This window comes from Nicotiana attenuata, chromosome 5 (genome assembly GCF_001879085.1).
Source record: "Nicotiana attenuata strain UT chromosome 5, NIATTr2, whole genome shotgun sequence".
NCBI lineage: Eukaryota > Viridiplantae > Streptophyta > Magnoliopsida > Solanales > Solanaceae > Nicotiana > Nicotiana attenuata.
In genome coordinates, this window is record NC_031993.1 from 41,899,695 (window position 1) to 41,914,988 (window position 15,294).

At 34.8% G+C, this 15,294-nt stretch overlaps 1 protein-coding gene and 1 pseudogene across 1 annotated transcript; one reads left to right on the forward strand and one right to left on the reverse strand.

The window, feature by feature from the left end:
• LOC109226160 lies at nt 6,564-8,896 on the forward strand (annotated as a pseudogene).
• LOC109225706 (protein yippee-like) lies at nt 10,036-13,136 on the reverse strand. Its single transcript, XM_019390461.1, has 5 exons — nt 12,785-13,136; nt 11,781-11,824; nt 10,624-10,732; nt 10,489-10,544; nt 10,036-10,397 (listed from the first exon to the last, which is right to left on the reverse strand). Exons 1-5 carry the CDS (start codon nt 12,878-12,880, stop codon nt 10,313-10,315), a joined length of 390 nt encoding a protein of 129 aa, XP_019246006.1. The 5' UTR covers nt 12,881-13,136; the 3' UTR covers nt 10,036-10,312.

Sequence of the window (15,294 nt, forward strand, 5' to 3'; positions counted from 1 at the left end):
TACTTAAATAGAGTTTCTACTAAGTTAAATTATTGAATCCCATGTTAAAGGTAATAATTCATTCGATGTTGTATTTTAATTTAAAATGGTACTTTCCTTATTCAAATGATTTCTAAAAATAACTTCATCTTTTTTTGCTGAGTTCCTAATTGGTTTAGAAGCGGTACTCTACTTTATGTTATGTAAATGAGACTCCTTGAGCATCTCAATTGCATTGGTTATGGATCCTATGTAATGAGTAACATGAGAACGTTGTTGTGCAAAGTGAGATAGAAATATGTGGGCACAAGGTGTCGGGTGTGCTAAAGGTTTGGTAATTGAGGTTATGATATGAGACATCGAGTTTGAGATGGCTGGAATTGTGCATCAGAAATGATATGATTTATTGAGCTGACATCGCCTTCCTTAATTGAGTACATTTTTACTTGTCTGTGTTCCAGCTATGTTGGTGTTAATTTACTTGGTTATCTTTCGTTTTCCATCTGTGTTTCACTTTATTGTTTTACTGATTGTAGTTTGTTCTTTCCTTGCTGTTGATATTACTTTGTCATCTTTAGGTTGATAGTTTATTATCATATCCTGTTTAATTTATTTGACCAGTAGGTGTTTGGACTGTTCCTCGTCACTACCCCATCGAGGTTAGTCTTGATACTTACTGGGCACCACTGTGGTGTGCTCATACTACACTTCTATACATTTTTGTGTACAGATCCAGGTATTTAATCGGTAGTAGTTGTGCGGGTTGTTGCGGTGGAGACTCAAGGTAAATCTGCTACAACGTTCGCAGGCCTCGGAGTCACCTTCACTTGTACTTATTTCCATTTGTTCCTTTTGTTTCGGAACAATGATGTATTTATTTTGTATAACTACTCTTAGAAAGGCTTATGACTTGTACCCCGATTTTGAGAATTGTAATTTGTTAAGAGTTATTTAAATTAAAGATTGCAAATATAAATGTTATCTCAGTTAATGTTAGGCTTACCTAGTTTAGAGACTAGGTGCCATCACGACTCCTTCCGGGCATAATTTTGGACATGTTCAACCGCACGCTCATATGTTGTATTGCTCATGGAATCATACACATATATAGTTTTTTCTTTAAAGTGCATAATTCCAAAAAAGTAGTGCGTTGATCTCTGGCCTGACCTTGGCTTAAGTCGAAATGGAAACAATACTTTTCGGCAGATGCCCATGTGATACCACATGAAAGATCAATGACTCTTACGTAGTTTCACCTGTTGATTCTTCAATAAGCCAAGTAAACTCGGTAAGTTCCTCAATCTCCACTTCTTCTTCTTCTTCTTCTTCTTCATAATCCTCACATTCCTGTTTTTTGGATGTCCTCTTTCTCTTTGATTTGCTCTTTTTCCCTTCCTTTTTTTCCTCCTCCATTCTCTTTTCCTTCCTTTTTCTAATTTTCTCCTTCTGTTCATCTGAAAGATGAACACTAGCCAACTTAGTCATATATTTATCAAAAATTAAATTTGTTACTGCACATCTTGATTTTGGATAACTTGGAAGGTGATAGCAATATTTTTTGCGTAAGAAATATACGCCCACTTCAATATGCTGCAAATGAACAACAATAAAAGAAAATATGTGAAGTAAAATACTTCAGCATGCATAAGTATGAAGTTTAGAAAAAACGCATTACAAAACTACAAACTGCATGACAAAAAACTTAAGCATATTCAGTTTGAAGTGTTAGGAAATAATCTAAAAAACTTCAGCATGTTTGATTTAAAGTTAAGAAAAAAAAAGTAGAGACTGCATGTCAAAAACTTCAGCAAGTTTAGTCTGAAGTTTTAGCAAATAAGCTAAACAACTTCAGCAGTTTTACCATGCATAAAACTAAAGTTACCAAATTACAGTACAAAAACTTTAAAATAAAAATAAGCTGAAGTTTTGGGAAATACAGTTGAAAACCAATTCAAAAAACAAACTTAATAACTTACTTCATCCGAAAGATCAAAGGTAGGATCCACATGCTCGGTAAAGAATGACTTTGGAATATCAATTCCAGCTAATCTGAATGGCTTGGAATTATATTCACTGGCATCCGTCTTCAACCAGTCTGTAAATGTTTACATCAATCCACTGTCTTGATTAACATAATGGAAGGGACACCTTCGTATAGTCTTTCCAACTTTCCAATCTTGCCCCATTCGCTTTTGTTTAGGAATGACATAAGGAGAATTCAACCAAATACTCTCCATACGAATCATTTTCCCTTTTTTATCTGGTTTTCTTTTTGCTTGCTCTTCCTGCTGTTCCGTCACAACTAACTGTTACGGTTCAGCACCAGGGGAAAAATCCACAGCCATGGTGGCAGATACTTGACCAACTCCCTGCTATTTACGATGTTCTTGTCTCTCTTCACCAACAACAACATCAACAAAATTACCTTCTAAACCAGTCCCTTGTGTACTACCTAGAGAAAATGAACATAAATTAAAGTTGGGGATATCACAGGTGTCACACAAAACATTAGGAGAACTGGACATCTTCCTTCTCTTAGGATTTGGAAGAAGTTGTGATGCATCAGATGAGATTTGCAAAAGCAAGGAAAATATATACATAAATACAACTGATACAAAACACACATTAGGCAAAAAAATACCTTGTAATCGAATTGCAGAAAATAACTACCCGGTCTAAGTGTTGCGATACAGATGGTGTTTGCATTCCAACGGATCCACTTCCATTACCTTCAGATACGCCTATATCTTCATGGAAAAAAATATACTAAATAATACTGACTAAATTCTATAAAATAATACAAACACACTTCACACCTGTCTGTGAGCCAACAGGTGTGAACAGATGTATTTCTCCTTTTTCATATAGCCGAATGAGCTCACCAATTTCTTTTTGAGCTGCATTGAGTCTTTCTGAATAATCATCAAAAAACATAAAAAAGAAAATAAAGTATGTAAAATTTCAAAATGAAAATATATACTTGGATCAAATGTAATAAATTCGTGATCTATAGAATACCTTGACGTTTGTCTTCCACATTGGTTTCGCCAGGCTGAATGCCTTTGTCAATATCAGCAGCTCCAGCTTCATTCAATTGTGCAGCAACGTCGAGGAGCATTGGAGTATTCTCTAGAAGGATTTTCTCAACTCTATCTTCATTCAATTCAGCATCATTAGAGAGTTTTTGAGTTGTATCAATTGAAGCACGACTATTTTTAACTTCCACTGCATATTCATAAAGAGGGGGGAGGGATATATATATATATATATATATATATATATATATATATATATATATATATATATATATAACATAAAAAATATTTATACATGTAGTGCAAATTTCCTGTGTCTCTACACCTAAAATTTTCTTGCAAATAGCTATTGCGACTGCAAACCGATCGCCTTTCCCAATAGTGGTACACACATCACTCGATGTTAGTTCTTCAGTACTAACAGGTGCATGATCTCCATCGCCAAACAAATTGCCTTTTGCAATATCACTGCCCAAATCATAACTCGGTGCATGTTCTTCAGTATGAACAACTTCATCATCTGCACCTTTCTTGCTTCCTACATTCTCGGTTGATAACTGTTCATCATTTCCATCTTTGGCCAGTCTATCAACACTGGAACATTCCTCTTCAACTTGTTGTTCAACACGTTGATCGCCTTCAAGAGCCGCTTCCTCACGTGTTACATTTTCATCTGCGACTTTATGCAGTGCATCATGAGCAACATTAATATCCGATAGATGTTCGAACGAGTCGTTCATCCTATCATATTGTCGATACTTCATCAAATCAAAATCACCATCGTCCATTCCATTTTATTAGTCGAAAAGCTTAAACAACTTTTCAAATTTCTCATCGAAATATTCGTAGAAAAAAATTACTAACAATGATTTATCTGAATAACATTAGCAGAAAAAAGACTTCTCTATAAACTAGCTTACCTTGATTTTTATCAAAACCGCATCCACAATAGCAGATCGCTCATCCCGTTGAAACTGCTCGACAACTTCTTTCGCGATCATGTGTCTTTCTTCTTCTGCATGCCTTTTAACCTCCATCGTTACCCTCTAGTATAGGGACACAGAACAAAACTTCAGGTATAAAGAATTCTGAAGTTCAGCAAATACATAACACAACTTCAGCTACTAAAATGCTAAAGTTCATCACAAATAGAACAAAAACTTCAGCTAAAACATGCTGCAGATTTACAAAACACAAAAACAAAAAACTTTAGCTCAAAACTTACAGAACATATTGTGTTGACTAATTCATTGTCAAATGCCGTTGTAGAACAGTTAAAACGACTCTGGGTATGAGGTAATTCGCCAATTACAGGAGTTCGATTGGCTTCTTTTGATCGACTCCGACTACGTGGTGATTCACTAGTTGAAGGAACTGCATTAAGTACCTTTGAACGAATCTGGCTGCATGGTAATTGTCCAATTAAAGGCATAGAATTCAATTTCTCTTCTGTAGGAATTATATCCAATATCCTAAACGTCCGATATTTCTGTTTAATACAAAAAAGTATATTATGAAAGTAAAATAAAACTAGTACGTCAACATATTAACACAACTACAAAAATAAAAAAAACATTAACTTACACCATGATTACTGAAGTAATCCTCATGAAGTTCTTTATATTTAGGCTCTCCCACACATACATAACGTAACATCCTAGGAACTTGAGGGGCATCAAGGAACTTGTCATCTCTTAAATACTTCTGCCTAATATCTAGGAAGCGCTCATAGAACCAAACACATAATGGAAATGGGAATCCACCAACAGTATACTCAGTTGGATTATTTTTGTCCTGGTTGTCCAATGCATGTTTCATTGAGGTAATGAGCTTCTCATAAGACATATTACCCAAGGATAATCAACACAAGCCTTATCATCTTCAACAATAGCCGCATAATCCTCCAGCACAGTCGATTCATTCTTTTTCCTAACAAAATAAACTCCACAACAAGAATTTCCATAAGCTTCACAGCATCTTCATCACTCTCGAATACGTGTTTGAAATTCACATCATCCTTTTGAATTTCATTCTGGGACATAAAATCTCAAATGTCCTTCAAGGTCACACCCTTAGACTTCCCAAAATAGCGCCTCAGAATCTTGGTCTCCCGTTTACTTGGTTTTTCAACATTATGTACTGTGATCCTCAAACCGCACATAATGTGAAAGTCTTCAAGGGTGAACGATACATCACGGCCAAAAATCTTGAAACTAATGGAGTCTCGATCATTGGTGAATATTCGAGAAAGAATCAAACAATGAACCAACTTCATGCTGCATTTGAAATTCTCCATAGCCATAATATACCGAAATGTACCATTATTCAGCTTATCCCGTTGTGCAGGAGTCAAGAAAGATGAAATTAAACTCTTCAAATCGTGGTTCCCCTTCCAGTAAGCACGACAGTTAAACCAATCTCGAAACTCATAATATCTATCCCCTGGTTTTGTAGGTGGAGCAATAGGGACTGAAGGACCTTTGCATATTCTACGTTGTTTAGGATCTTTAGGTGCTTTAGGATTTGTAGGTGATTTGGATTTCGTAGATGCCATCTGTTCAAGAAAAAGTAAAAGATAGGAAAAATAACGTCAGAACATTATCAAAAAAATCAACTCTAAGAAGACTGAAGTTCAGCAAATATAAAACAAAAACTTCAGCTCCTAAATGCTGAAGTTCAGCAAATATAAACAAAAACTTCAGCTCCTAAATGCTGAAGTTCAGCAAATACAAAACAAAACGTCAGCTCCTAGAATGATGGAGTTCACCAGTTACAAAACAAAAACTTCAGCAACAACGTGCTGTAGTTTTTACAAAAACAGAACACAAATTCAACTCCAAATAATGCTGAAGTTCATAAAAAATATAACAAAAACACAAAATACAAAACAAAACTTTCAACTCCTAAAATTAAGGTATCCTTAAAGTATTATAAGCTTCACACTTTAAAAGTATCATCTATTTAACTCTCAAAAGTTTTAAAAATTTCGACGTCTCCAAAAATCACTGAAGAATTTATAGAATTTTCATCAAAAAAACAAACACACGTTTAAAAAACCTAAAAACACAATCGTAAAAGTAAAACTAATGCACTAATCAAAGTAAACCCTAGGAAACTATTTTATCATAAGTAAAAAAAGGGAAAGGATTCAACTAACATGACTATCAAAAGAAAAACCAGAAATTAAATCGTAAAAATTAATACTAAAATAAAACACAGAAAGTTAATGCAATGTACTTGTGGGAACAAACAGTTGAAAAATCAAGAAGAATGACGAAAACCGATTGATTTCAGAGAAAAACAAATCAAAAATGCGAAGAACGGGAGAGAGAGACAGGGACGTATACTTGGAAAGAAATTAGTCTTTTAATAAAGAAGGGCAAAATTGTCTTTTTAAAAGGCTTTTAACAAAAAAACTGGTACGATGCAAACACAAAAACAAACGGCTACAGGTTAAAAAGGAGCGACCAAATAGGGCGCCCCATGCAATTTTTACCCCTTTTAACACCCATAGCTCTAGTGGATAGGGGTAGGAGAAGATTCGGCTGTTTGTTATACAAACCTGAGATGTAAAGCACGTGTTGTCCTCCCTACACTATCCGTCTCAAAGCAAGCAATTTTGTTCCTTCGAAAGAACATCGTCGAGTGATACGGATGCAGAGGTATTTTTTGTTTTCTGTTTCTCTATGATTAACAAAAGTAGTTAGCAAATAGATTTTGATGTGCAACAGGATGCTTGAATCTCTCAAATTTAAAATTGTTGATCACACGTTGACGAATGTCTATTACTGTGTCAATTCCTTTCAGTCCGGTTTAAGTTTTCAGTATAATCATAAATGATCAATCAATCCACTACACCTGAATCCCAAATAAAATTGGGGTCAGCTATATGAATCCCCTCTAACTATTCTGCTTTATTGGCCCAAATCATTCCCAATAATAATATGCTTATAAGTAATTTGTCTTTTAAATAAATCAGGGACTCTCCAAAACTAGAGGTTCTCTAAATATCACTCTTATTGTTATACTGGCACATCAAAAGAGTCATCAAAAACACTGTATCTAATGTTATATAGTAACAGACTAAACTTTAACATTACCTAATTGGTATCACCTTGATAGATCCTTTATTCTCATTGTGTTTATTAATGATAAAGGATGAACATCAAGATGATTATATCTAGTGTGTTATTTGTGGTTGCAAAAGCTTTATGTTTTATATAGGTTTGGCTACTTTGAGTTAACCAGATGCATTCACAAGAAGTAACATACCACCAGCTGATTGATGCTAAGTTTTTGGATGGCACATCAGCGAAACGATCCGCTGAGTTAATGGATGCAACAAGTATTTCGACAGTTTCACGAATCAGTAGCTTCAATGAAAGTCCAAGCCCTGCAGCAGAGAAGTCCTTGAGTGGCAACCTTGAAGAAAAGAAAAAAAACTGAGACATTTATCCCCATATCGAACATCAGATAAATAATGCAGTAAAAACATGCATTAAGATGGGGAGCTTTCCTCTGACATTCAATTTCTAAAAGCCTCTGTTAAAAAAGTTGCACCTGCTAAAAGAAAGTTATTGGCTGAAGGATTAAATGATCTAAATGAGATTGCAGCTACTTTAAGGCACTGTAGAAAGGAAGTTCACATTGAAAAGTCATCAAAATCTGGGCCTGAGGGAAGCAAGCAGATTGTTGATGACCCAAGAGTGATTGCTCAAAAATTAGTTAGCCATCTAAGCCATTTTGCTGAATCGTTGGGTTTGTTAGTTAGAGCTTGTGACGGACATATAAGCTTCTATTCTTCTGAAAGACAAGTTGATGAAGATGGTGTAGGCAGCATTGGTTCATGAGTCAAAGCAATCCCCTTCAGGAAGCTCAGACATGCTTGACAAGAATCCATGAAAATCCTGATGGGGCTTGAGATTCATCTTAAAAGGTCCAAATTTGACCTAGAAGAATATTCCTTGTATAGAAGACACCAGCTTAGGGTGCACAATGATCCACTGGATAAAGTAACTGAAAGTTCTTATAGGAGAGTTTTGGTTGATACACCCTCAATATATGTGTTTCATCGACAGGGGATGTAACAATTCCTCCTTGTGGCTTTGGCTCTTTCCGTCAACAGTATTTGATTTGATAGACGGGCGGCTAGTTGCAGTTGGTGTAATTGATATCCTCCCTAATTTAATTGTCTGTCTAGTAAATATTTATTCCAGGATCCAGATTCACTTTCTGTAATCGGAGGCAGGTCACCGGCGGGCATGCCCCCAGCTTCTTACGTTTGAGAATTCTTGCCTTCTTATCATTAGGTAAGTACGCAACCCTAAAAGAAATAAGGCGGGCTAGAGAGAATGAAGTATATTGTCCCAGTCACCATTACTATTATTTGGGATTATATCCACTTCCGCAGCAAAATGCGGTATAAAGCAACGTATCGGGCTTCTGAGCTGCTCTGCCCTTTGCGCTATCGTTAAGTTCATCCTCTGCCTCAAATGATAAAGAAAAAATAGCTTCTGTCAAGGTTAAAGATTTATTTAATTAAAATGTTTACAATCCATAAAAATGCCTGTGTTTTCGGTTTGGACTTTGGAGTTTTGAGATTGCAATCCAACTCATTGCTAGAGATTGTGTCTGATGTAGGCTACTGAATGCCTGGATGAGTGTCATGGATTTGGATCTATGGGTGCAAGGACATTTTCTATTTGATGCATTGAGTCCTTTTGCCTTACCAGGTCAAAGATGACATCTGAATACTGCCTGCAATTTGATGGATATTGACTCTCAATTTGTTGCTTGTGGTATCATGGATTTGGGGAATAATAAATGTCTGAGAGATCAAAATACTAGATAAGCTTTACTAATTTATAGTAGTGAATCAAATTATAATGTATGTACCTGAATTTCTAGCTGATTTGAGCCCGGATTTGTATTTCCATAAAAACTGCTCAGACACCCAATAATGATATACGGTGTGTTAAAATATTCTCAGTCTACTTGCTGCCTAGTAAGAATAACGTACAAAATTATGTACAGAATTTCAGACCCAATCAATTTTATATTTATGCTGGGTTTCAACTGCCCAAGCTTTTGATAGAAATCAGAGCCAAGCAATACTGTAGAGTTGGTATTGTATAAACACTAGTAAATCAAACTGGGGTGAAGCTGATCCATAGTCGAGCGCCTTCTTAGGCTAGCATCTTAAGATTGTGATCTAATTACAATAATATTACTTTTACGAAAATCTTTTTACAATCTTACTGTTGTATAATTCATTCTCCTACTTTAGTTTTTGAATGTTCATTTCTTCTTTTGACCTGCAATTTGAAAACATTAGCCTTTGCTCCAGTTTTCGGGTGTTACTGAATAGTTTCCTCTAGGAGCAAGGCTTAATATTTGTTCAAGATTGCATGTCAAAAGAAGAAAAGAACATCTTTGTTGACCTAGTTGAGGTATGTATTTGAAAACCTGACTTCAAACTTCCCCGGGGTCTCGCTGTTTTCGCGTTAAAGCGGAGTTGGCTAGCTGCCAGCATATCTTTTAATTAGAAAAACATGCAAGTACAATTGTACGAGTGTCAAGTTAGTTACTAAGCCACGATAAAATGTTACTCTGACACGCCATCCCCAACATAGTTTTACAGCTATGGTATGTTCCTTCCAATTTTTGATGTGTTATGGATGTGGCATGGCGTTTGGATCTATTTATGTTTATGCCCACTACAACAAACCCAGTTTGATCCCATAAATGGGGTCTGGGGAGGGTAGTGTATACATAGGTCTTACCCCTACCTCATAGAGATAGAGAGACTATTTCTAATAAACCCTTTATGTTTATGCTAGGTAGATCAAAATGGTTTATGAGAGCCGTCCAGGAAGGACAGAGGATAGTTTGAAAAGGGTAAAGTAGATGCAGAGAATTAGTAAATTGTCTTGGTTCTATTTCTAAAATTCATGCCCAGACAACTTGCTTTTAACACATCCCCCTAAATAAGTGAATACCAAAAAATACAGAGAGTGAAATGGAAAGGAATATGGAAAGATTGAAGTAACGAAAGCGGAAGTCATTGCTAGTACAGTAAAGACTGTCATTACAAACAAATATAGGGGAGATGGTCATGTTAGGTCGAACCAATATATGGTTGCTTCCATATTATTTATTATACATGATAGAGGTCAGGTAGAAGAAGCTGCTGAGTGAGCAAGCAATTCAAGAATCCAATGGTCCATAAAGAATATAGTGGGGTGGTGGGTTAAAGAATGTACATTTGGGATAGAACTATTTATCTGATGGTGAGGTGATCAAACATCATCAGCATCACTTCCTGCAACATGAGTTTCATGACTGGCCCAGTAATGGCTTCCATCAGGGCCAGAAATCTTAAACCTGTTGAGTTTCAAAAGAAAAGCACCTCAGAGAGGACTTATGAGCTCTGCTCCTAATTAGTAATTACTCAATTCTAAATTAGACTACTGACCGCTCAAGCACGGATTTTCCTTCTTTGTACTTTTGGCTCTTCTCATGGGCGGTCTCCTGCAAAAAAGAATTACTATTAGCAACTAACTAAAACTGTCTGGTAACTGCCAAATCCATGTTAGCACTCTGTACTCACATATTTCCATCCAACAATTGACCCACAACAGACGCAGAAAATGTCGGCCACAGTGTGCATACCAGTCATCATCATTCTATTCTCTATCTCGCCAGAAGTGACATTCACTCTGTCAAAGAAAAGAAGGGCGTATAGAATATACTGAACCACAAAGTGCACTTTCATTATGTATGTTTCTACTAACTGATGATATGAAATAAAGAGACTTGAGAAGAGCAGAACTTATGAGCGCGAAAGCGATCAACTTTTGCACAATATAGGTATTACAGCCATGTAGCTATTGTGATGCTGCTCTAAAGATTTTTTTTTTTTTTTATAAAAAGAAAGTCAAGTAAGATTTTTTTTTGGAAAATTGATGTGTTAATATTTGTACTCCTGCAAAATACAATTTAATGTACATGATATAACAGTCTGGTATAATTCCATTACGTTCTACACTGATTCCAACAGATTATAAGTAAAGACCAGCTAATTTTATAGTCAATGACACGAATATATCAAGATATACATCTACTGTACCATGATCTTAACAAACTAAACCTAAAAAGTATAGACTACCTTGTTCACAAGTTTTCACGTGCATTTCAAATATTCTAAGCTGGTTGTGACCTTTCATAGCAATCAATGAATTGGAGGTAATAACGAAATCAAAGATCCTGACTCCTGAGAGCAATGTGACCCAAAGAAATGCCAAATAAATTGCACATAATCCAGTTGCATCCAACTTTTGAAAGGCGAGTCTTCTTCATTTCAATTCATGAAATTTAGGCTAACTACTACAAACATGAATTCTTCAAACCTTCATCTTTTCTCACTTTCTAGTTGAAGAAAGTCCTCCACACCAATAAAAGAAGGTACAAGAAGTTAGATAAGGAGGATTTACACAGTAGCTCTTTGCATCCTAACTTAGTAGCAGAGGTATGCAATAACAATGTTCATAAAACCAAGCAACAAATAACTTGTCCCCCATCAATGCCAACAAAAGCTTAACAGGAAATAAAATGGTAACGGCTTTCATACTCTAACAAGAATAAAACTAATAGAAGTTGCACAAGTTTGTGGGACTCGTGATTATACAGCTGCAACTGTAAAGATTGGACATGTGAATGTCATAAAAGATTTCTAATGATTGTGCGTGCAGAATCAAAGGGACTTACACCTTACTGAAGAGATAAGCCTTCCCATGTCGGCAGTGGAAAGACTGAAGGAAAGATCAGAGGTAAAACACTGAATCAGATAACTTCATGACTCAGAATGACAACAATTGCTTAGGGGCTGAAAGAAGAAAGTAACATAAACTTAAATGCAAATTAGCTGTGTAATCATCAATTAGTTCCATTCCGAGCATTTGAATTTTCTAATGAACAAAAATTTTGAATCTCCATCACTTCAAACACATGCTCTAATTATATGCTGTACAAGACAGAGGCAACTCTCCGTAGGATAGATTTGACATAGAAAGTACCGAACAAGTACAACGAAAGTCATGCAATCCACATTATAAAGATATTAAGTATAATAAAGTCACAAAACAGACACCAAGTTGATCAATATAAAAACAGAGAGTACCCAGACCTGAAGTATTGAAGCTATTAGTCCACAAACATGGGAACAAATGGCAAATGCCAATCAAGTATACTCCATTTATCAACTCAATAATGAACTCTTCCACATCACAAGAATGGTCCTCTAATGCATAACAGGTAAAAGTATAAGGATTGCCACATCGGACTCTATCAGCAGTACCAAATATCTTTCCTATGAGAGGTTTTATTTTATTCGCAAGAATGCCCCCTTTTACTCCTAAATCAGCAACACTACAAAACACAGTTCTTGGATGGTAAAAATCCATCCCCTTTAGACGGAAAATTACTCAATCTCAGACCTTGCTCACTCATATGGCTGATTTTAAGTACCCAACTTTTATTGACAGCTAAATTTACTTTGCAGAGCAAGAACATAGAGAAAAATCCCGTACAAGTTCACACACAATAAAATAAAATAAAAAATCAACCACCGATCGAGCCCAGATTGTACTTTTATAACGAAATAAATCTAAATAAGCAAAATTAAAGAAACCCCAGTTGCAAAATTGTGTAGATTAAAACAAAAGAGTGATCAAACAGATAAGTAAACTGATTTGGGAAAAGACGAGCAAAACCTTAGAAACGATGCTTTCAGAAAGAGCAAGATGAGTTCCACAGTGCTTGCAGCTATAGATCTTGCCTTCAAGAGTCAACACAAATAGTCTTCCCATCTTCCCCTCTTTGCCTTAGAAGACTTTTGGATCAGTATTAAATTGACGACTCAGAATTAAGGTTGAAAATTAAAACAGCTCAGGAAAGAAAGATAAGGGGTAATAAAAGAAGAAAGATATGGATCAAAAGTTTGTCTAAATATGTGGGTAGTGGTTTTTGTTTCAGCTGAAAGACAAGTAACGTCAAGAAAGAGAAGGCATTGAATGTGTAAGGGAGACTTCTTTGAATGATGTAACAAGTAAAGAAGATGTGCATAAGTTACTCTTTTGCGAAGCAAAGGTGCAAACTAAGGGGTCGTTTTTCCCATTGATTGATTATTCCGAAATTAGTTAGTATTAGTTATTCCATCTTTGCATGGGATATAAAAACATTACAATTCTGAAATAATTAATTTTCGAATTAATTATACCTTAATTTTCTCCCAACTAAATATAGGATAAACTCTTCTTAAATTTAGTCTCGAAATTAATTATTCCTTATACCTCAAACCAGCCATAAGTGGGTGGACAAATCTACTTTGGATTTATTGTTATTTCCTGCCTACTTACTTGTCACTTTTGTTAAAACAAATAAATTGTTCCCTAAATAGTTGTGTAAATTATATTTTAAAAAAAAAGAATTAAATATTTTTTATTTTACCTTCACAACTTTAATAAACATTTTCGAAAGAAGTAAAAAGATTAAGACATTAATAAATAAATAAGGGCAATTTAGTTATATAGGTCACATGCACAATAATAATAATAATAATAATAATAATAATAATAATAATAATAATAATAATAATAATAATAATAGCGAGTCCAATTATACAGTTTATTTACTAGCTTCAGTATAGCATTGCCTGTGTTCCATACTAATTTTTGTTAGAAAATTACATATATATATATATATATATATATATATATATATATATATATATATATATATATATATATTTTAAAATTGTGTTTGAATTATAAAAGAAAGTATAAACTTCTCAAATTGATGAATATTAATCTAATATAGCTAACTCAATAAGAGAAAAGACTTTTTTCAAAGAAGTCCTCAATCATTAATCAATATATTCACCTTAGATTTTGTTTCAATTTTATATTTTTATTTTTTAGTTTAAAAAAAAACACATAACCCTTGAAGTTTAAGAATCTTTTTGAAAATATTTTTCAAAATTTATTCTCAAGTTCATTTGAGAAGACACAAACAAGGCTAATTAGCTATACTTTTATTATGATTCTGTAATGAATTTCCATATAACATAAATTAAAAAATTAAATTTTATGTTTTCTCAATTTATCTCCCTCAAAGGTTTTAATGTCACTTAGGTAGTGACGTTTTAGGTGCTGAGATAAAAAGAAAAAAAGAATTTATGATTTACATAATTTTGTCGGAATGTGCTGAGCAAACAAAGCATTACTAAAACATAAAAATTTAATAACGTGAATAAATTACTATAAAAAGTTACTGTCACGATCCAAAAATCCCTCCGAAGGAATCGTGATGACACCTAGTCTCTAAACTAGGTAAGCCTAACATTAACTGAGATAACATTAATATTTGCTAACTTTAATCTGAATAACTCTTAACAATTTACAATTTCCAAAACCGGTAGTACAAGTCACAAGCCTTTCTAAGAGTAGTTATACAAAATAAATATATCACTGCTCCGAAACAAAAGGAATAAATGGGAATAAGTACAAATGAAGATGAATCCGAGGCCTATGAACGCTGTAGCAGGTTTACCTTGAGTCTGCACCGCAACGACCCGCACAACTACTATCGATCAAATATGTGGATCTGTACACAAAAATGTGTAGAAGTGTAGTATGAGCACACCACGGCGGTGCCCAGTAAGTATCAAGACTAACCTCGGTGGGGTAGTGACGAGGAACAGTCCAGACACCTACTGGTCAAATAAATTGAACATGATTTGATAATAAACTATCAATCTAAAAATGACATAGTAATATCAACAGCAGGGAAAGAACAAACTACAATCAGTAGAAACAATAAAGAGAAACACGGGAGGAAACGAAGATAACCAGATAAATTAACACCAACATAGCTGGAACACAGACAAGTAAAGAAAAATGTACTCAAACAAGGAAGGCGATGCCAGCTCAATAAGTCATATCGTTTCTGATGCACAATTTCCAGCCATCTCAAACTCGATGTCTCATATCATAACCTCAATTACCAAACTTTTAGCACACCCGGCACCTCGTGCCCACATATTTCTATCTCACTTTACACAACAACGTTCTCATGTTACTCGGTTCATAGGGTCTGTAACCAATACAATTAAGATGTTCAAGGAGTCTGATTTACATAACCTAAGTGGAGTACAGCTTCTAAACCAATTAGGAACTCAGCAAGAAAAGATGAAGTTATTTTTAGAAATCATTAAATAAAGAAG

What these genes read in the sequence shown, in the direction of transcription:
- LOC109225706 (XM_019390461.1), bottom strand. Translation starts at nt 12,880, where the DNA reads ATGGGAAGACTATTTGTGTTGACTCTTGAAGGCAAGATCTATAGCTGC. An exon ending in GCTTATCTCTTCAGTAAGGT is followed by an intron (nt 10,733 to 11,780) that starts GTAAGTCCCTTT and finishes TTTCTTTGACAG; the next exon opens with AGTGAATGTCACTTCTGGCG. An exon ending in CAATTGTTGGATGGAAATAT is followed by an intron (nt 10,545 to 10,623) that starts GTGAGTACAGAG and finishes TCTTTTTTGCAG; the next exon opens with GAGACCGCCCATGAGAAGAG.